The sequence below is a fragment of the Melanotaenia boesemani genome, chromosome 15 (assembly GCF_017639745.1).
Source record: "Melanotaenia boesemani isolate fMelBoe1 chromosome 15, fMelBoe1.pri, whole genome shotgun sequence".
NCBI lineage: Eukaryota > Metazoa > Chordata > Actinopteri > Atheriniformes > Melanotaeniidae > Melanotaenia > Melanotaenia boesemani.
This window is the reverse complement of record NC_055696.1, coordinates 12297997-12322373: the sequence shown is the minus strand read 5'-3', so window position 1 is coordinate 12322373 and position 24377 is coordinate 12297997. Positions and strand designations below refer to the sequence as shown.

At 41.0% G+C, this 24377-nt stretch overlaps 3 protein-coding genes across 9 annotated transcripts in view; 2 read left to right on the top strand and 1 right to left on the bottom strand.

Moving 5' to 3' along the window:
• fryb (furry homolog b (Drosophila)) overlaps positions 1-18465 on the top strand; it is a 43162-nt gene extending 24697 nt beyond the window's left edge. Inside the window, exons 27-67 of one of the 6 annotated variants that reach the window (XM_042007485.1) lie at positions 101-273; positions 372-532; positions 631-741; positions 938-1092; positions 1359-1458; positions 1569-1740; positions 2032-2282; positions 2376-2522; positions 2647-2815; positions 2928-3018; positions 3220-3293; positions 4023-4173; positions 4813-4916; positions 5731-5822; positions 6104-6197; positions 6365-6584; positions 6812-6933; positions 7065-7252; positions 7339-7433; positions 7710-7908; positions 8008-8229; positions 8410-8608; positions 8690-8787; positions 9055-9225; positions 9546-9686; positions 9799-9984; positions 10158-10322; positions 10757-10831; positions 10941-11111; positions 11315-11323; positions 11693-11887; positions 11971-12108; positions 12190-12404; positions 12622-12826; positions 12914-13063; positions 13183-13281; positions 13360-13443; positions 13803-13820; positions 14022-14132; positions 14910-15145; positions 15805-18465. In XM_042007485.1, the coding sequence (XP_041863419.1) occupies positions 101-273; positions 372-532; positions 631-741; positions 938-1092; positions 1359-1458; positions 1569-1740; positions 2032-2282; positions 2376-2522; positions 2647-2815; positions 2928-3018; positions 3220-3293; positions 4023-4173; positions 4813-4916; positions 5731-5822; positions 6104-6197; positions 6365-6584; positions 6812-6933; positions 7065-7252; positions 7339-7433; positions 7710-7908; positions 8008-8229; positions 8410-8608; positions 8690-8787; positions 9055-9225; positions 9546-9686; positions 9799-9984; positions 10158-10322; positions 10757-10831; positions 10941-11111; positions 11315-11323; positions 11693-11887; positions 11971-12108; positions 12190-12404; positions 12622-12826; positions 12914-13063; positions 13183-13281; positions 13360-13443; positions 13803-13820; positions 14022-14132; positions 14910-15145; positions 15805-16063 (6016 nt within the window). In that variant the 3' untranslated portion in view covers positions 16064-18465. Of the gene's footprint in view, positions 1-100; positions 274-371; positions 533-630; positions 742-937; positions 1093-1358; positions 1459-1568; positions 1741-2031; positions 2283-2375; positions 2523-2646; positions 2816-2927; positions 3019-3219; positions 3294-4022; positions 4174-4812; positions 4917-5730; positions 5823-6103; positions 6198-6364; positions 6585-6781; positions 6934-7064; positions 7253-7338; positions 7434-7709; positions 7909-8007; positions 8230-8409; positions 8609-8689; positions 8788-9054; positions 9226-9545; positions 9687-9798; positions 9985-10157; positions 10323-10756; positions 10832-10940; positions 11112-11314; positions 11324-11692; positions 11888-11970; positions 12109-12189; positions 12405-12621; positions 12827-12913; positions 13064-13182; positions 13282-13359; positions 13444-13802; positions 13821-14021; positions 14133-14909; positions 15146-15804 lie in introns of all 6 variants that reach the window. The other 5 variants (XM_042007483.1, XM_042007487.1, XM_042007489.1 and 2 more) reach the window with 5 other exon arrangements.
• Positions 18363-21257, bottom strand: zar1l (zygote arrest 1-like). Its single transcript, XM_042007493.1, has 5 exons — positions 21158-21257; positions 19318-19964; positions 19041-19133; positions 18880-18954; positions 18363-18704 (listed from the first exon to the last, which is right to left on the bottom strand). Exons 1-5 carry the CDS (start codon positions 21240-21242, stop codon positions 18561-18563), a joined length of 1044 nt encoding a protein of 347 aa, XP_041863427.1. The 5' UTR covers positions 21243-21257; the 3' UTR covers positions 18363-18560.
• pds5b (PDS5 cohesin associated factor B) overlaps positions 21204-24377 on the top strand; it is a 29438-nt gene continuing 26264 nt past the window's right edge. For both annotated transcript variants that reach the window (XM_042007491.1, XM_042007490.1), the window contains exon 1: positions 21204-21308. The gene's annotated coding sequence lies outside the window, so the exon portion shown is untranslated. The remainder of the gene's footprint in view (positions 21309-24377) is intronic.

Here is a 24377-nt window from a genome sequence, read left to right as displayed (position 1 = left end):
TGTATTGACAGTCCTGCTGTTATGTGACTACTCTAACTGTAATCTTTTCCTTGTTAAGGCATACACACCTCTGAACTCCCTTTTTTTTTTCTCTCCACAGCACCAATGGGGCTCTGGAGCGTGATTCCCTGGCACTGGGTGCTTTGTTCTTGGAGTATGTTGATCTAACTCGAATGCTTCTGGAGGCTGAGAACGAGAAGGAACTTGACATCCTTAAAGACATCAGAGCCCATTTCAGTGGGATGGTAGCTAATCTCATCCAGTGTGTCCCTGGTAAATAACTGTGCTGCCTGTTAGTGATACTACAACAGTAATATCTGTTTTCTGTGTCAGATGAATAAATTACCTATGTGTCTCTCATATCTGTACAGTCCATCACAGGCGCTTCCTCTTCCCTCAGCAGTCTCTGAGGCACCATCTCTTCATTCTGTTCAGCCAGTGGGCCGGACCCTTCAGTGTTATGTTCACTCCTCTTGATCGTTACAGCGACCGTAACCACCAGATCACTCGATATCAGTATTGTGCGCTCAAGGTGAGCAATATCCATGATTTTAAACTGCACACTAGGAGTTATTTTTCCTTTCATTTCATATTTAGAAACTTTAGCACGAGCTGAGCTTTATCTTCCAGGCCATGTCGGCAGTTTTGTGTTGCGGTCCGGTTTTTGACAACGTTGGTCTTTCAACTGATGGCTACCTCTACAAATGGCTTGACAACATTCTGGCCTGTCACGATCTGCGGGTAGGCCAACTCTGAGATTTAGATTTTGCTAAAATATACTGTAATCTCTATGTAGTTTAAATTGCTATAATATTCATAAGCTTCAGTAGTTTAGCTTCTTCAGCAAACTTAAATCCCAGTTTTTCTTATGTTTCTTTACTGTGCTGATTTCTGTCGGTTCATTAGTGCCTAAAAAATAATAACATGTTGCCATCAGGTGCACCGTCTTGGGTGTGAAGTGGTCATCCTGCTTTTAGAACTAAACCCAGATCAAATTAATTTGTTCAACTGGGCTGTGGACCGCTGCTTCACTGGATCTTACCAACTGGCTTCTGGCTGCTTCAAGGCCATCGCCACAGTCTGCGGCAACAGGTAGGTCATTTATTTGTTTCAGTCTGCATGACTGCTATTTTCTCTGTCAGGGCACCAGAGATTGTCTGGAAGGCATTGCCTGGGAGAGGTTTATAACCTTTGACAATCAAATCATTTTTAAGACATGTCATTTTATAGGTATATATAAAACTGCATTTTTACCAACTTCCAATATGCACATTTTTTGTCACTAATTTTGATTGATTACTGATTGAAGATACAACTTAACAAGCAACTAAAATGTGTTTTCTCCTTATTTATTCCAGGAATTACCCATGTGACCTGGTGACATTGCTCAATCTTGTGCTTTTTAAGGCCTCAGACACCAGTAGGGAAATTTATGAAATTTCCATGCAGCTAATGCAGGTAGGATGAGATTCTTCTGTTAAGTATTCATCAGCTGCTTATAAAAAAGTGGAAAAAAAATGCTATTAAAACTAAAACTTGCTGGTTAAAAATAAATGATATATGTGCAGGTGCTGGAGTCTAAGCTGTGTGCCTACTCTAAGCGGATGGTGGAGCAGAAGCCTGGCAATATTTTGTATGGAACACACGGTCCCCTGCCTCCCCTATACAGCGTCAACCTCTCTCAGCTCTCCATCCAGCTTGCCAGCATGTACCCAGAGCTCACACTGCCTCTTTTCTCAGGTAAACCTTCCATTTCAACCATGGGTGAAGGTTTAAATGGAGTAGATTCTTCTGTGATAAAAGTTTTCTTTTTTTTAATCACAAAGTGTGATGAATGGAAAAGCAAAGGAAGAACATTGTGGAGAACTTCTGTCTTTTGACCTCTTACATTGAAGAGTATTATTTTCTTTGAGGCAGTTGTTAAGTTCCGGTGTATATCTCTGAAAACTGAACAAATTAAGAGAAAGCCTGGCTCCCTCGGGGCACTAACTGGACTTTATTAATTCTGCTGACATGTTTCTGGTCATTCAGAGGTGAGTCAGCGTTTCCCAACAACTCATCCCAATGGCAGACAGATCATGCTGTCCTACCTGCTACCCTGGCTTAGTAACATTGAGCTACTGGACAACGGGCTCATACCCCCTGCTTCAAGCCCCTGCACACCCGAAGAAGAAGCTCGTGGTCAGGCACAGGGAATGTCCCCCAGACTGAGGGGCAACGGCTGGGGCTCCTTACAAGCAACCTCGCTGGTGCTCAACAACCTCATGTTCATGACTGCTAAGGTAGGAAAGCATTTTTGTTTGTATTTGGAAAGTAAATTTGTCTTCTCCAAAGGCTTCGCCTCCCCTTACAACTTTTCTTTTTGACATGATCAGTATGGAGACGAGGTTCCTGGACCGGAGATTGAGAATGCCTGGAATGCTCTGGTGTCCAACGAGAGGTGGAGCAACAACTTGCGAATCACCCTGCAGTTCCTCATCAGCCTGTGTGGAGTCAGTAGTGATACCACACTGTTACCTTATGTAAGTCAAAATAAATGTAAACAACAGTCTCAAAGAAATTGATATATTGGAATTCATGATGACATTATACATACAAAAAGTCTTGTTTCTGTTAAACAGTCATATTAATTATTATATGTTTCAGATTAAGAAGGTGGTGATCTACTTGTGTCGCAACAATACCATCCAGACTATGGAGGAGCTCCTGTTTGAGCTGCAGCAGACAGACCCAGTCAATCCTGTGGTTTTGCACTGTGACAACCCTCCCTTCTATCGCTTTGCTGCCAGTAACAAAGCTTCCACTTCCCAGACGGGTGAGCATATTTGTTTTATATGTTTCTATCATAAAATGTGATCTCACTGCTTTTTACGTGACAGATGTTTTACTGTGCTGAAGTTCTAAAAAGTCTAATGTTTTATGTGCAGGCACCACATCCAGCAGTAACACTGTGGTTGCGGGTCAGGAGAACCTACCAGACACAGATGAGAACAAGCTGGTCAGAGACAGCGATGAGCGGTAAGTATCAATATATTTCTGTATTCACGTATTAGAAATAAAATGTTGTTACAGTGAGACCATTTTCATTTATGAATCAGCAGTTTCTTAACTGGCTGGTGCACATAAAGATGTCAGATGCTCCATGTTTACAGAAGACTGAGCACTGTAAAAATAATCTAGAAATTGAATTTCACTTTTAATTTCATGCATCTACCTCAGGAGGGCCAGGGCTCACAACAGACTGGAGTCTCGCTACAGCAACAGCTCTGGAGGCTCCTACGAGGATGAAAAGAGTAAGTTGGTTTTCGTCAGAATGAATGAACAAACTGGAGAGACACAACAAGATTTTTTTTTGTTTGTTTATCCAAAATATTCACAAAATTAGCCTATAGATTTCATTGTTAACTTTTACTAATCTCTTTCATACAGTCAATTGTCATGGTAAAACACAGAGGGGCTTGTGCCTGTCACATTCTTTAACGTGTTAGTGTTAGGAGTCTTCCATGCAGAGCTATTACCAGGAAAGTGTCAAATAGACATTTCCAATTTTAAACCAAGCGGCTGTTTCATGCAGCTGAATTAATCAATCTTTTATTCATGGTAATCTAACTTTTTCTTCAGTTATGTTCAAGGCTTTAAAAAGTGTTTTCACATATTACAAGTAAAACTAACAGTCTGAGCTTTTAAGTCCATAATTTATCTGTAACTTGAACACGTATGGGACTGTAAACAGCTAAAACAACAATTGCTGCAGGGTTTTTGATGCCTATTTAGAACTGATGCTACCACCCAGCTAATTTAGATTAACACTGAGTGTAAACAAGTAAGCAGTTAATCTGGTTGTAGCGAACTTAATTCAGTGATGTGGACGTGCAAAGCTGAATGGCAGCACACCCACAGTTTACACCTCTGACCTATCTGTTTCATCACTACTGTCTTGAGCCTCTTGAGTGTTTTGTTATATGTTTCAAATATACTTTATTTACCTAATCCTGAGTTTGATGGGTTTAATTTTATTGTAGGTGACCCACTACCACCATATGCTGGATGGCTACTTGGTGTCCTGGAGACGAACCGTCCACAGCCATTACCAATGCCTGTTAACGGTGGCTGCTGGGCACCTCTGGTTGACTACCTTCCTGAGACCATCACCCCTAGAGGGCCTCTGCATAGGTATACACACATAAACATACACTGTACAGACAGATTGTGCTGAGTTACTTAAAAACCACACACAGAAAACAGACTCAGCTGGAACCATTAGCAGAGTCACAAACCTGTTATACTTCATCACGGAACATCTGATAAACTCAGAAGAAAACCGCTCAGCGTGACTTTTCTTTGCTATGTAAAGACTGAATATTAGAAAGGATTTACCTCTTTATCATTTCTCCACTTGACACCCCAAAAATGATGAGTTGAAATAAAATTAAAGACAGCAGGGGTCTCTCATGGAGACTGAGTTCAAACTAATCACATTACAGAAATAGAGAATATATTATATTAAGGCAGCTTACAGGAAATATATTTTGTGTATAAGTTGAAGTTTTTTTACTGCAACTTTCATTCATTACAAAGACAAGCAAAACAGCAGCAAAGCTATGAGGGTGAAATGTAAAAGTAAAACTTGACATGCATTTGCCTTTAATGTTTGTTGCATCTTTCTGATAAAATATCAGATGATGTTTCAGGACTGTATGTGGGCCAGGTGATGCTGGTTGTGTTGTTCAGTGCAACACTTTACAGACTGTGCAAAATGCAAATGTTCCTGATGCTTTTTGTGCTCTCATGGATTTTGTGTGTGATCCTCAGGTGTAACATTGCTGTCATTTTTATGACTGAAATGGTGGTAGACCACAGTGTGAGAGAAGACTGGGCTTTACACCTGCCTCTGCTATTACACGCGCTCTTCTTAGGTAAGTGTACACAACATGTACACAGCTATAATTACTAACACATTGGCCATCCATATAACCTCCATTACCTTGCTTTTATCTCTCTGTGATAGAGCTATTGTTGGTTACAAAGTAAATTATTATGATCCTTCCAAACTGTGTGTTTACACACCAGCACGTACACATAAAAATGAGGTCACAGAGATGCCGGACATCTCTCTGACATCCAGTGAGCAGTATGTTGGTGCACTCTAATCTCCACAGACGTGCACTTCAGGACAGACTGTTCTTAAGTGCCACCCCACACACTTTCCCACACCACTGGATGCAAACCCAGTCAGCTGTGCAGACATGTTATTACATATTCTGCATATTCAGCATACTCACCCTCAAGTTTAGGCTGCACATTATCTTGTAATCTTTGTTCCTGTGCGCATGAAGTTGTGTAAGAATCCATGCAGTATTGTCTCGTGGATTCTTTGCTGACAGTGTGGTGGAAAAAATCTTGAGTTCCCAGTTAGATATACAACATAAAAAGTGGGAGGTACTGTTTTCATAGTTAGGAGTTGTCATAACAAGCAAAAACAGAACAAACTGAATGTATAAATGGCATTTAAAAAACTCCCCACCAAACATGGTAGAAGAGATGGAGATGTTAGCATTTGATTTTATTTCCTCTTAATTTTCTACAACTTAAAAATGTAATCATTTGTGAGTAAATAAACAGACACATGTAGATAAGTTATTTCTTGAAAATAAAAAAATAAAAAATAAAAAACATTTTTCTGCCTTTCTTAAAGTGTTAGCTTAACTGGATCTGTATTTCATTATCCAGGTCTGGACCACTACAGACCAGAGGTGTATGAACACAGCAAGCGTCTTCTTCTTCACCTGCTCATCGCTCTCTCCTGCAACAACAACTTCCAGGTCAGAGATGAAGGCTGGTTAAAACATTTGGCAGACTAGTGGAAAATGGAAGCAAAAACTCAGATCTTCACCTGATGCTTGCTTTTATTTTATTTACCAGTAACGTGACATGTGCAATTGTGCAAAAGTGTGTAAGTGAAACTGAACTAGAAGCACAGACCTTTGCCAAGCCATTGTAGATTTTTTTGCACAAACATTTTCACAAAAACATTTTACACTCACTGAGCAGACTGCTGCCAAACTGACTCGCCATTGAAGAACACTTCATTTTCTGTTTGCAGGTAATAGCTTCAGTTCTTATGCTGACAAGGGAGATCAGTGACAACAAGACCCTTACCATTAAGTCCAACTACCACACTGAATACCAGCAGTCTCGTAAGTTAAAAATTCTCATCATGCGTACAAATACTTGTATATTCTAATGTAACATTTAATATTTAGTAAAAACTTTAGTTGACCATTAAGCAACTTTTAAATGAGAGATGTACTAAACCTGATATAATAAACCCTATGATAATAATAGTGTTCTCTGGTTCCTTTAGATGTACCAGACTTTCTGCGAGAGTGGCAGGCATCTCCTGTAGTGGACTCAGGACTCAGCTCCACCTCTAACTCCTCTTCTGCCAGTCTGGGCGGTGGCAGCACAGCAGGCAGTGTTGGAAATTTGCCCCTGGTAACACCTGATGACCTGGAAGATCTTGAAGACACCCCCAATGAAACAGATGAAAAGACAAACAAACTCATTGAGTTCCTCTCCACCAGGTATGCACAACACCACGAGTCATGTGTGCAGTTTTACCATGTGCCACTGCTTTTTGGACATATGAGTGTTAAAGTGTGTTTGTGAGTGAAAACGTTATTGTTATGCATTGTTTTGTTCCTGTGACAAAGAGTTGAATGTGTGCACACGTTAGTGCTTGTGTAACTTGTATGTGGTGTTACTGGTGGTGGGTATACAGTGCCTGGAGTACTGTGTTGTTGTTGCTCAGAGCATTCGGGCCACTGTGGGCGCATGAGGACATCACTCCAAAAAACCCCAACTCGAAGAGCACGGAGCAGCTCTCCAACTTCCTACGACATGTAATATCTGTCTTCAAGGAGTCCAAGTCTGGTAAGAAACCACTTGCTTCGTGGGTGTAGGTTTATCATTCATATGTCTCCAAAAACTGAGCTATAATTGCTTAAAAGTGCATCTCAGTGTGTGTTTCAATGTTTATTTGTCCTCCTCCAATATGTCTACAGACTTCCACTTGGAGCAACAGCTGAGCGATGTGGCCTTACAAACAGCTCTATGCAGCTCCTCACGACACTACGCTGGGCGCTCTTTCCAGATTTTCAGAGCCCTCAAACAGCCAATCAACAACCATGCAGTATCTGACCTGGTCTCACGCCTGGTTGAGGTGGTAGGAGAACATGGAGATGAAGTGCAGGTGAGAGACAGACTAAAAGATTTACAGGCTAAAGGCAAAAATAAATTTGAGGCATGCCTGAGTAAGTGAACACACCTGGGTTTCAGGGCTATGTGATGGAAGTGCTGTTGACGCTGGAGTCAGTGGTTGTGAATCTAGCAGAGTGTCTGAAGAACAGTGACCTTATGGCAGCTCTTACCAGGTAGGCTTCTGTCCGTAAGTGGATTTTTTTTTTAATATAGATCTATAATATAGAGCAGCACAAGAAATCATAAAGACAAGTATTCCATTTCTACCCATTTCCAATGTGATATAATTATCAAAAACTTAACTTTCTTTCTTAAATTTCACAGGTTATATACAGCATTTATAAATACATGATCATTATCTGCGAGGATTTAGTTTGCTTTCATGCTCATTAATCTCAGGTCCTTTTCAGACACAAGGACTCTACACCTCTTTTTATACTGTTTCACAGGACGTCCTCTCCAGACTTTGTGACTAGTGACAAACTGATGAACAGAAAGAGCACAGGTCAGCTGAACTTCCCTGGCCCTGGATTTGCTGGTCTGTCATCACAACGCCACCAGCGCTCCTATTCTGTCCCCAAGAAATTTGGCGAATGTGGCAACCTGTCTAGTGATCCTCCTCGTAGTGCGACTCTGGATCGCATACAGGCAAGAAAATAATAGATAATAGAGTCTTAATAAGTTTGAAACTTAAAAATGTACAGGGTAGTACATCTCATTAACTTCATATCCATTCTCAATCTACAGGCTTCAAACAGCCATGGTCTTGCCCGAACGGCGAGAACCCCAGGGTCCTGCACATCATCAACCAATCGTATCGATCCCAGTGTTCTGTCGGACCCTGCACACGTTTCTCATCCTTCATCAATATTGGCTACAGTGTTCTGGGTTGCAGTGTCACTGATGGAGTCAGACTTTGAATTTGAATACCAAATGTCACTTCGCCTTGTTCACAAGCTGCTGTCAAAGGTAAATAAGATTTAACTTAAAGTTTTCCTCTGCCTAACACTGTTCCATTTTAAGAATGAAAGCAAACTTCTAATATACAATACAAGAGCATGGTAAGAGTAGCTGTAAGAGAAGCTATACCTGCAGCTGCAATTTGTTGTACATTTAAAAATGAAAAATAAAAACATTTGATTTTTGCAGGTGCCCTTAGATAGAGCAGAGAACCGTGAACGCCTGGAAAAGCTGCAGGGTCAGCTGGGATGGACCGGCTTCTCTGGGATTCAGCAGCTTCTGCTGAAGGGTTTTACCTCCCAGACAACCTCCGACCTCACCTTACAGCTCTTCTGCCAGCTCACACCAGTCTCCCGTGTGGCCGTTGTTGACAGCTCACAGTCTATAGGTAGGTTATAAATTACTGTCAAAGTCTGTAATTGTATTTATATTTAGCTAAAGGGAAGTTCAAGCTCTTCTCTCTAAACAGGTTTTCCTCTGAACGTCCTGTGTTTGCTGCCTCACCTGGTGCAGCACTTTGGCCACCCAACACAGTTTTGTAAGGAGAGTGCTGAAAGGATTGCACAGGTACGGTGATACTATGGGTTGTATTTAGCCTATCGTACCCTATTTTGATGTCCTTTATTTTCTTCTGTTTTCTCAGATTAGACTGTGTTTGACTTTAAACCAAGTTTCTTAGAGGAAAAATCCTGCAGAGAATTAAACACAAAAAGATCAAGTGTTTATGTTTAAGGAAGGATTACAAAAGTTAGAGTGGTTTAAAAACATCACAGCTCAAAATACAGATTAAAATCAGACAAAACTACATTATCGTTAGTCTTTGCTTTTTTTCAGGTGTGTTTGGAGGAGAAAAACACAAAGCTGTCTCACTTGGCACATGTAATGACTCTGTACAAGACACGTTCCTACACACGGGACCCTTTCTCATGGGTCAGTGTGGTTTGCCGCTACCTGCACGAGGCATTCTCCAACATTACACTCAACATGGTCACCTATATGGCTGAGGTGAGTGCTGCCAAATATGCAATGCATCCTTAAGGTTTACATAGTTACCTTGCTACCACATTAGGGTTAGCTCATCCATTTTAAGTTAGCAGGATATTTACTGATATAATAAGTGTCTCCCTTTTTTTGAGTTAAATATAGAATCTGTCCATTTTTTATTTTACAAAAAGGCTATTTTTTTTTAAATAGAACTTCCCAGTTAATAAAAGACAGTCAATTATCTGTAGCATTAAATTAGTCAGACACACTCTTAAACTGGTCCTAAACGAGAATTTTGTGGTTGCTTTGTTACTCATGGAATTTCTTCCTCCATCTTTCAGCTACTGGATAAAGGCCTCCCGAGTATGCAACAGTCTCTCCTTCAGATCATCTACTGCCTGCTCAGCCACATGGACCTGACGGCTGTGCAAGTCAAACAGTTCAATGCTGATGTCATAAAGACGATTGAGAAGTTTGTACATGTAAGTGTAAACTATGGCATTTTCTGCTTCTGTGTTCCTTTTTGTTTTTTCTGTGTCTTATAACATGATTTAAAGAATGCATTCCTGTCTCTCTTAAACTGTGATTTTATAGACGATACACTGGAAGGACGCTTTAAACATCTTAAAGCTGGTAGTGTCACGCTCTGCTAGCCTAGTACATCCAGTGTACGGCCACACACAGGGCGATCTTTCCAACCTAGAGGTCAGCAGAGTTTGGGATGGTTCAGCCAAGGCTCTGCCTGGAAAAACACTTGATTTCACTTTTGATATCTCTGAGGTGAGCAAGAAACTACTTGAGTAATGTACTGTAAGCCCACACTTCTCTTCTGCTTACAGTACATTACTTGATAAAACAATATCAGAGATAAAAGAGGACACATTACTGCAAATGCATGTGATACAGAAACCACCACAAAATTTAAATGTTCATCTTTTCTGTGGTTTTCACAGACGCCAGTAATTGGCCGTCGGTTTGACGGGCTCCAGGGTTCAGGGGGGAGAGAAGGGAAGGCCAGAGCTATGGCTGTCACACGCAGTACTTCCTCTACCTCCTCTGGATCAAACTCCAACACCATTCTGGTCCCTGTTAGCTGGAGGCGACCACAGTCATCTCAGGTAGTGAGATGTCATTTCTCTTTCACAGTTACAGTGGATTTCTTTCTGTAGCTCCAACTTTGCTGATGTAGCATCATGTCTCTGTGCTGCTTAATATTGTATCACTGATAAATTGTAACATTAGAATATGGTGGCAGCTACAAAAGTCACAGCTGTCACGGCTTGATCCATGCAGTGACATACTACCAACATTTTCTTTGTTTTGTTATTAAATACATATTTCTTTGCTGGTATTTGCCTCAGTTAAACAGTACAAGCACAAACAATTGCAGACAGTGTATATCCAGTATTGTTCCCTAAAAGGAATGTGAGGATTTTTTTTAGAATAGCATCATTATTCTTGTATATAAAAACTAAACTGTCAAAGCAGTGGGTTTCTGTTTCCTTTTTGAAGGATTTTTTTTTATTTACTGATGTCTTTCTCCTTAATACAGAAAAGAACCAGAGAGAAGCTGGTCACCGTCTTGTCTCTTTGTGGGCAAGAAGTTGGGCTCACCAAGAACCCATCGGTATGCTTTTTTCTTTTTAGTTTAAGCTTTTCAATTCTTGTAGACAGCAACGCCTCCAGGATTGAAGCTGCTGTTTTCACATTATCCCCCCCCCCCTCCTGATCCTCAGGTGATCTTCTCATCCTGTGGCGACCTGGATATGATGGAGGTGCGGGAAAGCGGAGTTTCGTCAGAGGAAGGGGGCACCAGAGAAGACACATTAGATGACACTGCCAGTGAGCAGCAGTTCAGAGTTTTCAGAGACTTTGACTTTCTCGATGTTGAGCTGGAGGATGGAGAGGTGAGATCTGTTTATCTCTTTACTTCACCCAACCGCTGTTAATTTAAATTTTGTAAAGTGTCTGTCTGTTTCCTTCCCTTTTTACCCTAATGGTGTGCTTCGTCTTTATTTAACATCAATATATTTTAAAAGTATTTCTCTGTCCCTCCTCATCTCTCTGTCTGTCTAACTCTGTGTCTTTCTCTCTCCCCCTTGCCGCCTAGGAGCTTCAGGTAAGGTGTACCACATTAAGCATTTAACATTAGCTTTTTTTCAGCACTGGGGTGTTGCTGGCTCCTTTGTTTCTTACTGTTAAAGTAAAAAATATGCTTCATTTTGCTCTCACAGCTTGGTTGCAGAACTACATTTCTGACATTATTGCAATTTGTCAAGTCTTTCTGGGATAAACTGTCATACTGAATCTTGACTCCCTTTTCAATATATTTTCATGCCATGAATAACAGTTCATTCTGCATCTTGTGCTTGTACAGCAACTTTTCATTATTTTCCATTATTATGAAAATATTTTCACAGCAGTTGAACGTACTGCTGCTACAGCTTGTGTTGTCCACTAAATATGAGTGTGGGTGTGTTTTATTTAGGGCGAGACTGTTGATAATTTTAATTGGGGCGTGCGTCGGCGATCTCTGGACAGCACAGAACTGGGCGACCTGTTAGAGGAGAGCCAGCACTCAGGCAGCACCCCCAGTTTGGGTCACGAAGACCCACACGATTCAGATGAGTCATCAGAGGAAGAGGAGTCCTCAACTAGCCAGAGCCTCTCCCATTCTCAGCTTGTGCGTAGACATTACTCTTGGAATCAATTAATCATCCACTAAAGCTTGGAAAGTCGTATCTGGAATTTTCCTTTGTGTTCCAGACTAACCCCTCTCCATCAGAGGAAACCAACCACACTGATTCTCTGTCAACTTCTTATGACACATCTGCCGACCCCCAATCCCTCAACGCCACCACCCCAGGCCATGGAGTGTTACATGATGATCACATTGGCTTACATGTGAGAAAAACTTGAATTTATGTAGATTAATATGTTATTGTCGGGGAAAGATGTTATCTCTGATGTTTGATGCTTCTTCAGGTGAGGGGTTGTGGTGAGGATGAGGACACTCAGGCTCAGGATGATGAACTGTCACTGAGTGCCAATGAGTTGCCTCCGGGCTCAGACTGTGGTGAGAGCTTTACTCTGGAGTTACCAGGGCAACCTCAGGATCAGCTACCAAATCTGGACCGTGGCCTCAACCCAGACTACTGCCAGCCTCCACTGGACTTTCTAGATCCAAACTGTCTCCCCAGGTAAAAGAGGAAGAAACTACTTAAAGTTGCTTTAGTGAAATGAATTTTAGTGTCACTGTGCTTCTTTAAATAGCTATAGATAAAATATGTGTGTGTACATCAGTGGAGCAGTTTAGTTCATATTTTATAGCAGTAAGCCGTTTACTGAATACCATGAATTAGCTGAGCACTTTTTCACAAAGTTATTACATTTTTCTTTTCATTTGCATTGTAACAGCTTGCGTGATGATGTTGACGATTTGGAAGACCTCGGGTTCCCTCCTCCCCCATCTCCATTTTTCTCTGCCATCTTGGCAGCATTCCAGCCCACAGTGTGTGATGATGCTGAGGAAGCGTGGCGTTGTCACGTCAACCAGCTTGTGACTGACTCAGATGGGTCGTGTGCTGTCTACACTTTTCAAGTCTTCTCATCTCTCTTTAAGGTTTAGTTCTGTGTGTTTCTCTCTCTCTCTCTTTAAAGTTTTTAAGCAATATCCTCAATAACTCAAAAAATATCCTTCCTTTTACAGAATATCCAGGGTAAATTCTGCACCTTGACTACTGATGTTGCCACCTACCTTGGTGAGGGATTAAGGGGCATTGGATCAAAGTTTCTCAGGTCCTCACAGATGTTGACCACATGCTCAGACTGTCCCACAATCTACATTGATGCTGACACGGTGTGTACTGTTGGTAGACTTTGATAACATGGTGTTGATTACAGCATGTTTGCTGTAGCAGGTCTGATAAGCTGAACATGTTTTTTTACAGCTTATTTTCTCTTTGTTGCTCTTTCCAGATCATGTCATATGGTCTCCTTGAAAAGATGAAGTTCAGTGCACTGGAGCTGCAGGAATACCTGGACACCTACAACACCAGAGAAGAGGCTGCTGTATCGGTAATTAAATCCCAGTAAATTAACTTGCAAACGTGACTAAAAAGATGTTTATCACCTCTGTTGCATTTTGTACTTTAGTGGCTGAGGAACTGTAAGGACACATTTCCCAGGTGTCCTGGTGACAGTGTCGTTACCTGCCAACCTGGAGACTCGGAGGAGAAGGTACAGATAGTTTATTTACCAGTTTTATTATGCAATAGTCTGGAATTTACTGGGAAGAAAAATTCACTATCAAAGAAATGTAATCTTTGCTTTGTATTTCTACTGTCTGTGAGAGTTTTCACTCTAAAATATTTGCTTACTTTGCTTGATTGCTGCGTGTTATCTTTTAAAAGCTTCCAACTTTTTCTACTAGACGCTAAAAGCAAAAATGAAACTTGCTGTTTTTGCATTGTTTACTAATTCTTGGTAGCCTGACCAAGACTAGTCTTGGTGAATGCAATGCTTTGCATGTGTTTGATTGACGCTTTGTGTTCCTCTCACCTCACTCTGATGCCCTAACATGATCTCTCGCTGTCTAGCAAATGGAGTCTCTTGCAGTAAGTTTTCTTACAAGTTTCTTGACTTCACTGCTGTAGATTTCTCTAAAAAAAACTGCTTAATATACTTTCCACAACACTATCAGCTAGTTAACTTTATGTTTTTATTCCCATGCTTGTTTATATCTGTAGAAAATGGTGACTGTGTTTTTATACTACTGATTCTTTTTGGGGTTTTTTAACTTTTCATGACTCTTGAAGCAACTGGAGCTTTGTCAGAGGCTCTACAAGCTGCATTTCCAGCTCCTCCTACTATTCCAGTCCTACTGCACGCTTATTGGTCAAGTTCATGCCATCAGCTCAGTCCCTGAGGTGAGCCGATTCATACTTCATACTGACGTTGCCAACAGCCGGATTTAGCACACTTACCAGAGCTTTTGTGCCCTTATTAGAAGAGAAGCCATGCATATAATCTGCATTTAAAAATGAACTTTTGATCTTGTAAACATCTTTAAATGAGTCTGCTGACCTGAAAAAAATTCAGACGGCAACTTGTGTTAAAACTTCTTTAAAAAGGATTAAACTTTACAAGCATCATCCGTCTTAGACACTTTCTTTGCATTCAGGAAACATCTTGAGGACATTCCTGACAAGTAGACATATCTTATGGCAAAGGTCCCACCTTCTATTACACCTTGCACTCTACAGCTAAAAAACTGACATGACCATTAGTAAACTGGTGGCTGTTAGCAGGATTACCTAACAACCATTTACACTGACAATGTAGATTTTGCTGTTGTTTAATGGAACATATTATTATGCTAATAACTTTAACTAATGTAGTAAAAACAAACTCATTTAAATCCATAAAATGCCAGCATCGATCCATCATCCCTTGGATCCATCTTTGAAGAGTACAAAGAATTGTGGGCACTTTAAAAATGCAAAGGATGGACAAAAGCATTCTTGAAGTTTAACTGAGCAAAGGACTAAGCCCTTCAAAGGATCTTTGACACCTGAACAGTCCTTCTGTGAGATATGATATGGCATCTGAGAAATGCAGCCATTAAAGATCCTTCTTTGACTCTGAGAAGTACCCAACATTCCTGTTGTAATGACATTATTCTCTGTTGCCCTCCCACCTGTCAGCTGCTGAACATGTCAAGAGAACTCACTGATCTGAGGACTAGTCTGCAGGCGGCAGAGGCGGCTGTAGCCAGCGACTTGGAGCACAAACATTTGGCCCACACTCATGCACATGCCACGCAGGTGGCAGCCATGGTTGTGCCCAGCTTCCCCACCTCAGAGGCAGCTGTGCAGGCCATACTCGAGTGCCTTAGGAACCATGAGTTCACCAAAGCTGTGCGCTATATTCAGGAATGCAGGTAAGTTCTGTTTACAAATATTCTACATTAGTAAATAGTTGCCAGATGAGTTCAAGATGAGTTATTTAATATTAATAAATGATGATAGTTTCATATTCAAAAAGAGACTGATTGTTGTGGATTTACAAATAGAGTTGCATCATATTATTGGAGCCTGACTGCTTCTATTGGTATTAATTAAAACACAACATGGGACCCTAAAGAAAAAGCAGTATGAAACTGTTTGTCGAAGTTGGCACTTTGTGGGAATGTAAGTTAAAACAGGCTGCACTGATTTCTAAATCATTCAAACCTTGTCTTTGATTAAAATGCTACAAAAAAAGATGTTTTTAATGTAGTCTATTTTTTATATTTGATACCAACAACATATATCAAAGTTTTGTAGGAGCATATGGATCTCTTATTTTACAACAGATGTAAAGCATTTTAAAACCAAGGAAACATTTGCTATAGTTTTGAAAGTATAATGTCTTTTTCTTGTAGTTTTTACTTTTTCTGATTGTTCCCAACTTTGTTCACTAGCTTATTTTTTCTGCTTTCCATTAAAAAGTTAGAAAATTACCCACAAACACATTGTCAGAAGTGTGCGCACAGCATATTTTAATGTCTCTGCTGCACTGACCCATGCCATTTTCTTTTTTCTTTTTTTTACTTTTCAGGAGGCAGTGGCCTAATGGGGTGTTTGGTGGCAGCTCAGAGAGCGAGGTCCAGACGCTGCTCAACGTCTACTTTCGTCACCAAACTCTGGGCCAAACGGGCACAATCGCCCTGGTTGGTTCCCGACAGGATCTCAGCCTGATCTGCTCCAAGCTGCTGGAGCTCAATGGAGAGATCCGCGATATGATCCGCCGCGCCCAGGGTTACCGGGTTGTCACAACTTACCTCCCCGACTCCAGCGCCTCCGGGGCAAGTCTCTGACAGGACCTCAGGAGCCCCCCACCCCCTCCTTCCCCACCCTCATCTCTGCAGCCACTGACCCTTGTGAAAACACCTCCTTACCCCTCTCTGCCATCTCCACCTGCTATTACAGAGGGGGCACAACATCCACATACGTGGCCCCTTCCTCCTCCAGTGTGTCTGCTGCCCCGGCTGCACAGCTCCAGACAGATACTCACCCACCACCCTCCCCAAGACTAGAACCAGAACCACATTTAGACCATAACCTAAACCTTCCACTGCTCTCCTCTCTGCCATCTGCTATATACTCTGATTCCTCTTTGCTTGAGTTTCCCAAACCACCGGACCTGTTCTCATCACACAGCTGCTCAAACACACAAATCCAACCAGATTTTACACTACCCCGCACAAGACAGCCAACAAAGACTCATCTCAGAGAGAATATTAGTCTTTATTATCCTTTCAGAGGATATTCATCACACAGTTCTCCATCACATCACCACAGCAACAAACACTCAATATCAGATGTCCTCCCCACTGTAGCCTCAGAGCCCACCTTGCTCACACATTCTGCATCACCCATTTCCTCTCAGGGCTCACATCTTCCCCATTTCCCTTGTTCTCCATACAAACACTCAAGCACATCCTCAGCTCTGCACTCCAGCCATGACAAAGTCTTAACCCAGGGCCCTGCTCCATCTTCATCTCCATCACGTCCCCCAGCTGTCCCTCCCTGCCCCACCGGCCCAGAAGAGACTGCAGCGTGGGGTTGCTGCTGCTCCGTCAGTGGAGGCGCAACACCCATATCTCGTTACCTGGGGAAGGTGGGACAAGCCGCCCTGCCCCTGCTGAAAGCAGGGGGGCTCCTGAATACTGAACCATCAGATGTCCAGACCTGAGAGTTGAAAGTTGCTACAACAGATGACCTACACAGCTTAAACATCTGTGAATTCAAATACCTGAAACTAACTTCTCATGATCAACCCTCAGATCTTTCTGAAAAAGACAGAGATTTTACACATATTGTGATGAATCTCTAAACCCACTGGATACTACTTGCTGTCTCCTGATAGGGATGACCAGATGTGATTTAATCTGAGCACTAGCTTTGCATCACGGCTACACATTAAAAAAAATCCTGCTTGATGGTCATCATTCAGCACCTAACCTGACCTATTCTGCACCTGAAGACCTGTGAAGGCTTTTAGCTTGGATTTATAACTTGCTTCCCAGAGGAACTCACTACATGATTGACTGTTTCTGCCTCCTTCAGGACGGGACGGACGTTGTCTGTAGGTAGTATCACCAGAGACGGTGAAGAAACTACCTGTGACACTGCGTAGCATCACTGGAAGAATTTCCTCTTTTGCACTAAATAGGCTTTTGGTATTAGTACTTTTAATGTTCCTGAAAGGGGGTTAAGGTTATTGTGAGCGAAAAAGGCCACTTTGAGTAAGAAGGAAAAGCCAAATGCTGGAGTGACCTCTTATTGTATCTGTTCTGAGACTTGCTTTGGAAGAAACTGTGCAATGCATGACCCAGTTGAATGCTCTATACCGTACACTGGCATCCTTTTTGTCCCTCAAAAGTCCATCTTCAGATGGACTGAAAGACTGTCAGAGGATGCAGTTTTTCAAGTGCACTCCTTTATGCTGCTCTGGCCCTGTTTATATTAGTATCAGTGAAGCAGTTTGTCCTGGTTATTGTTGTGAACACCGTGCAGCATAAGCTCCTCTGTGGCTAGTTGTAGCATCTTTACAGAGTAGACACTGTATTTCTCGCAGTCCAACACTGTTACAACTTTGTGTTCACATGCCAAAAGAATGGTGCATGTACACTCAAATATTTTGTCTGTCTATATACTGCTAATGATTATGCTCACATGACCATAGTAGCAGATGTTTGTGTTGTAGTTAGTTACACATAAGGGAAATGCTGACATTCAGCACTCAGTGTCTGTGTGTAAAACAAAGCCAGTGCTACATATGAACGCTCGTCATCAGCTCCCTCCAGCTGTCACTTTCCCTTTGCTGTTAAAATGTCTATTTATGTCTAATCGGCTACACATCAACCTCATTTGACTTTTATATCGATGTTCTCTCAAACCAAACTGCCATGCATGCATCTTCAGTGTACTGTATGGAGTGTTTGAACTATTTATTAACAAAATCATTTTATCTGAAAGATGTTTGTATGAGGTAAAAGGAAAAAAAAAAAAAAAAAAGGGGAGCTTCAAGCTCACATGTTTTTGTGTGTGTGTGGGAGAACGTGTGTTTGCATGCCAAACAAGAAGTTGCACATTTTTAAAGCTTTTTAGATGAAGAGTTTTTTTTTTCCACCATGTAAATACTTTTACAGCCTTTGTGAAGTTGTTTTGAGTTGAAGCTCTGTACAAGTTTGTCTCAAAGTAAAGATGTCAAAACTATTTCTATCACATGTTTGCTGACATTACTGGCATGACTTCAACCTGCGCAGCAGATGCAATCAGACATGCTAGGCGACTGTCATGCTGGGCAGCTCAGACTATGTACTTGAAGCTGTAGGTGGCGTCGCAGGACAACTTCATTCCTTTACAGCGGCAGCACAGGTCCTGACGGTGAGGCCTCTTCATGTTTATGTGCCTCTGCTTCTTCTCACAGGTGCAGGAAGTCTGAGAACAGCCCTGAAACACAAAGAATTTATTCAGTAGCACAACATTTCTGACTCCTGCTGAAAGTGAAAGATTGAAAGAAATGAAAATATTCTCTAAAAACAGCACACTCAGGAGATGCAAAACAAAATCTAATTCAGCATTAATCCACTGACATTTCTTCAGAGACAACGACTGATTGACATACCTTGCAGATGATAGACTCCACTCTGTAGGGGTTAAATCCCACCTGGCACTTCCGGCAGAGCTGCTTGTAGTACACCTGAGAAAATAAAGAATGACTTAGGAATGCAGGAAGATGCCAGGCAACTAAATGTTCATTTCCTTAAGTCTGTAATGAATTACTACCTTACTGGTTCCAGAGATGCACCATACATAAGCACTCTCCCACCGGATGTTGCACTTCTTGCAGTGGAAAAAGCCATACCTTTGCTCCAGGAACTAAAACATTTAAAAAACACAAAGGAAACAGATGATATGTTGGCAAACATTCTTCAAGATGTCAGTCAACACTACAGATTTAGTCCATTTACTTATTTTTCATGAAAATGTAACATCGGTTAATAATGATGCTAATGTTTGAATACATTAAAGTTAACTCTTCTGTGGGCTTCTTGACACCCACCTGAAAGTTAGAGCCCTTTGATGACCAGTGGAAAGTGGTCTTGAGGCCCTTTTCTGCGTCCTCTCCACTGTGACCTGTGCTCGCATCAGACTTGGCTTGTTTGGAGGTTTCAGCATCTTCTCTTCCACAACAGTCATCGAGTGTTTTCAGCAGAATCCTGCGGTCAAACATCGGAGAGTAGATGGATACAGGTCTCAGGAAGCGCAGGTTGCTCACCGGCGGTGTGCTGAACTGCGCCTTTCCCTCCGGTTTGAAGAGATCCGGACTCTCTGTGGACTTTGAGAAGGCGGTATTCTCGTCGAAAAGCAGAGTCTTGGGTCCCAGCGAACATTGGACGATTTTATCCACTTTGGCGTTCACTTGAACGCCGCATTCCTTAGTGCTGGTCCTCTTGAGCACAGGAAGGGGTAAACTGGGTTGGACTTGGGACAGGATGGTCTTGCAGAGCTCCAGGTAGTTGAAGCCCTGAGGGGTCATGAAGCGGCCCTCTCTCTTCCCCCAGCTGCTGCCCTGAGCCGAGGGACCGCACACCGCGTTACCATAGACGTTGTAGGGGGAAACCGTGGAGAGGAACCCCTCCATCCTGGAGCCATGAAACCGATCCAAGCTCTTCTTCTTCGGATTTATACACATGGCTTTTTGGAGCACTAATTGGTCAATTGAAACCAGGGTGTGCAGGTTTTGATTGAACTGGGGAAAAAATGCAGAAACATAGAAAAATAATATTTAGCATGATGGCACTACTATCCAATACTGTTCTATAGCCACAGATATGAATAAATCAGACCAGAAACATCATACATACTAAAGAATGTTTTTTTTTCCATTGAACTCAATTAATCTAAACCTGTTAATAAGTTTAAATGAGTTAATTATAAGTTAAACATTAGACCACCGTAAGTGGATCTCCAGTCGACATACTAGAAATCCATGTCTGATCTGAAGAGTGAAAATCACAAATTTGATATTGGAGCTCCCCCTATAGCTCATACAGGTCAGAAAACAATCAAAGACAAAGCAAGCCATACATATACGATACGGAATTATTTTTATTCGACACAAAAGACCAAAGCAAAGCAAAAAAGATCATTATAAAGGTTGAAAGGAATTGGGCCTTGTCAATATAATCAAATCAATAATTAAATTTGTGTTTTTTACTGGAACAGTTGTCGAGCATTAGCAAATATATGTGAAGAGTATGGCAGGCGTATAACAGATAAAATGGGAAATAAATGTCTATAACAACCTAAATTGTGCGAAAAGAAAACGCTACTTGAAGATGCGTATTTAAAATAATTCCCTTTAATAGACTTTCAAGAGATGTGAATTGGGCCTGGCAGAAGCAGCAGAATTGTGAGTGTGTGTATACATACATATATATATATATATATATATATATATATATGATTTTTAAGACCCTTGTTTGAAAGATGGGGCGTTGGGGTACCATAGGAATACTGGAATTTACGACATTTATCTGTACTGCTCGGTTTAAAAATAACAAGTTGATATAATAAACTATTACAATATTATATAATTAACTGCTCTTTAATCCACATTCCGAGCAGCACTGGGCGAGTAAATCCCATTTGCATAAGAATAAAACCACAAAATTTATGTTCTCTGTTCTTCTTGGTTGTAGTTTTTTTTTTCTTTTTCTTTTTTTTTCGTGAGTATATTTTCACTTTTCAAGTCATTCTTCTAAAGAAAAATTACGATTACACATTTCTACAGTCTATTTACGTTATGGTGGCATATTCAGTAGTCTGTATCCTGGTTTTGTCGAAATTTACCAAAAGTTAAAAGATGTTACGAACATCACTTGAATAACCCAGCAGACCTACGTGAGCTCTTCTATAGGTGGCGCTGCGCACTCGCCGATGGTTTGTACCCATGGGCACTGAATCTATGCATGTTGGCGCCATTTTGGAGCTAGGAGGGGGAAGAGAGCTGCAGAGGAGGACACGATTTATCACAATTCACCGTAACAGGTAAGAAAATGCACTTATAAGAAAACCTATTTAGTTGTAAACTCGCAATATTTTCAAACACACGTGCGAAAAAACTGATATGATCTAGGATATGCCCGTTGAGTAGTGTGGTTTCCAACGGGAAAAGGCGGAGGGCAGCCCGCCTCGCTCGCTTGTGTTCTCGGCAGCCTTGCCCGATTCACTGCGCTGCTTGACCTGGTCCTGTGGCGCAAAATGGTTAACAAGTAAATTTCCAGCCTTTTGGCTTGGTTCATTATGTCAGCAGTGTGAGCAAACAGTCGCTTGAACTTGGTTGTTTGACTGGGTTTGGGATATTGTAAACCATATAACGGTTGTTAGCCGGGGTGTTTTGTTCAATACAACGTTACTATCTGTCCGCCCTCTGTCACTGAGATTGCTGCTGCTAATGTTAGCTTAGGCACACTAGTCAGTGTAGTAGCTAGCATTCATACCAGCTAGCTGTCGGCAGCTAACTGAGTTAGCTTAGTATCACAGAAGCCAAGCAGTCTGGCTCTACCGTAGTCCCTCCTCTAAACATATTAAAGAACCATAGCAATAACCTCTATTCATAAAGCGTTTCCTGTCTATTCATGACCCATTGTTTAGTTCGTGGAAAAATTTGAACCTAATAATATTGTGATTTTTTATATATATATATATATATATATATATATATATATATATATATATATATATATATATATATATAATGTGTATGTGTATTAAAATGGCTTTGCACATAAAAGGAAAACTTGTTTCATCAGGACTGACTATGTAATAGTCCTTTAGGTAACATTTTTGTTTGGTAATTTGTTTGTATCTTTTAAATAAAACCGAATCCAGACTGTACCCTGTGACATTGCATAAATTAAAAATTGACTGTAGTTATAGTTGGTAAAATTATTGTTTAAAAGAGACTATTGTAGACTGCACAGTTTAACCCACAACTTTTAATTTTAACACTTTAATAAGTCTATGTTCCTACATGTAACAGAGCTGTAACTGTTACCTTTACACACGTTGTGTCAGATTAATTTGATGTAACTAAGATTGATCAGTTTGGTAAGCAATGTTGACTCTACAAAGCCTTAATCTGGGCTTAATCCTGACATCTTGGAGTCCTAAGTGAATTACCATATTGGTGCTTTTCTATAACATTTCAAAACTGGAATCTGACTAAGTTGGGCATCTCAAATGGAGGCTCTGATACTGATTGCAACAACTCTGTGACAGAAAGAGATGAGATTGATGTTTTTCTTTAAATTAAACCTGTTATCAAGCTGGAAGGTTGTTCTCTGTCCTGCTGAGTATGGCCAGTGTCCGTAGTCCAGTCAAAAGGAGTAAACCAGTCTTTTTACTAACCAGAGTTATGATAATCTGTAATACAGCCTTCAGAGTAAAGTGTAAATGCCGTCTCTTTTTGTTGTGTAGTCACTCTGCAGTTATCTGTAAAATAGATGTACTGTGGACTTGTAGTCTTCAGAGCACCAATCATACACACTACTACACGCAGGAGGCAAGACTTTAATCGGCTTGTTAAAGTGGACATACTGGCTTTTAAATAACCCGTATAATCACATTATTTTGGTGTAAAAAAGGTATTACAGACTGTCAGATTAACCCTGTGGTTCTTTCTATCACTTTCACAGATAATTATGAATGAATGGTGAGAAACATTAACAGAAAAGTGACCAATGTGTGAATGACTGAATGGCATCACTGTAATAGAATAAGGAAGTCATAGGTGTAAGAAATGTCATGCATGAAAAGGGCTTTATTGTGTCTCAAGCATCTTCCAACTCTCCTTTGTTGCAGTCATTTCAGCAAAAATAGAAATATCAATGCTTAGAGTGGTATTGTCACTTGCACACACTCAGTGTAGGTTTAGTTAAGACTTATAATTCAGTGGTGTTGTGTGACTGTGGCTGGTATGGCTTCTCTTTCACTTTCAAAGACAATTTTTGTCATCTCAGTATTGTCACATTATTAGATGGACTTCAGCCCTTCTTCCCTGCCTTATTGTTGTTTTTGGGTAGCCTTCACTAACTTTTGGCAAAGATGCGCCCCTATCAGAAAATGTCAATTTTCTCTTTATATGAAAATAAAACTAAGCTCTTTGACAACGCTTGCCTGTTCAACCAGATTCCATCCATTTGGATTTGTTTGAGTGTCCATATGGAGGTCATTGAGTTCACTCTTGAATCCAGCTGGCGTTCATTACATTCTCTCTTTGCTGGCAGTCACCATTTCCCCAGTCAACACCAACAGGGTTAAAACCAAGGATTTTCTTTTAGGGTTGGATTTAGGAAAGGATTGCTTGGAGTCTTGAGTGTTCAGCTGGCAGCTACGTTTAAAGGACCAGAGTGGGCAGAGCAGAAGCAGCAGTCAGACAAAAAGTCTTCAGTGGGGGGGTAAATGTGTTTTGACTGTGATAAACCAGTAATGACTTCAAACTAGGCTATGTGAAAGCTGTTGACAGTGGGACAAAGCTAGCCCATTTGTGATTATTTGCTGTGTCTTCTTCTGAAATGTTCCCTCATGGATGGTGCTCACATAGACACCTGAGGTTGAGAAATAATCTACTCTGATTGGCCGCTAGCTCTCTGTGTCAGTGTGATACAAAAACAGAAGGATGGACTGAAATTTGGCAGCAGCTGTGAGGAGGAAAACAAGGTCAGAACCAAGCCGTTTGGCAGCCTGCCAGTGTGTGTGGTTGACCCATGCATGTGTGTGTTTGTAGAAGTTTGAGTACAACAATAGAAATTTGTCAGGTTGTGATTCATACCTCTTGTGTTGCAGCTTCTAAAGCCATCTTTTATGCCAGATAGCAGACCTGCTGACCCAGAATGCTTTATAATAATAAAAATATTTTCTTTTTTAGTGGTTTAAACGTGAGAGACGTGAGTAACAACACAATTTAGGCTGGTATTGCTAATCTCCCATATATACTTACATCTTTGGTTCAGAATATGTCAGACCTGACTATGTCAGGTCCAGGTATGATTATTTAAGCTAGTGTGATTAAGTAAAGCAAATTCAGGTTGTTGTCATCATTAACCAGTTTGATGT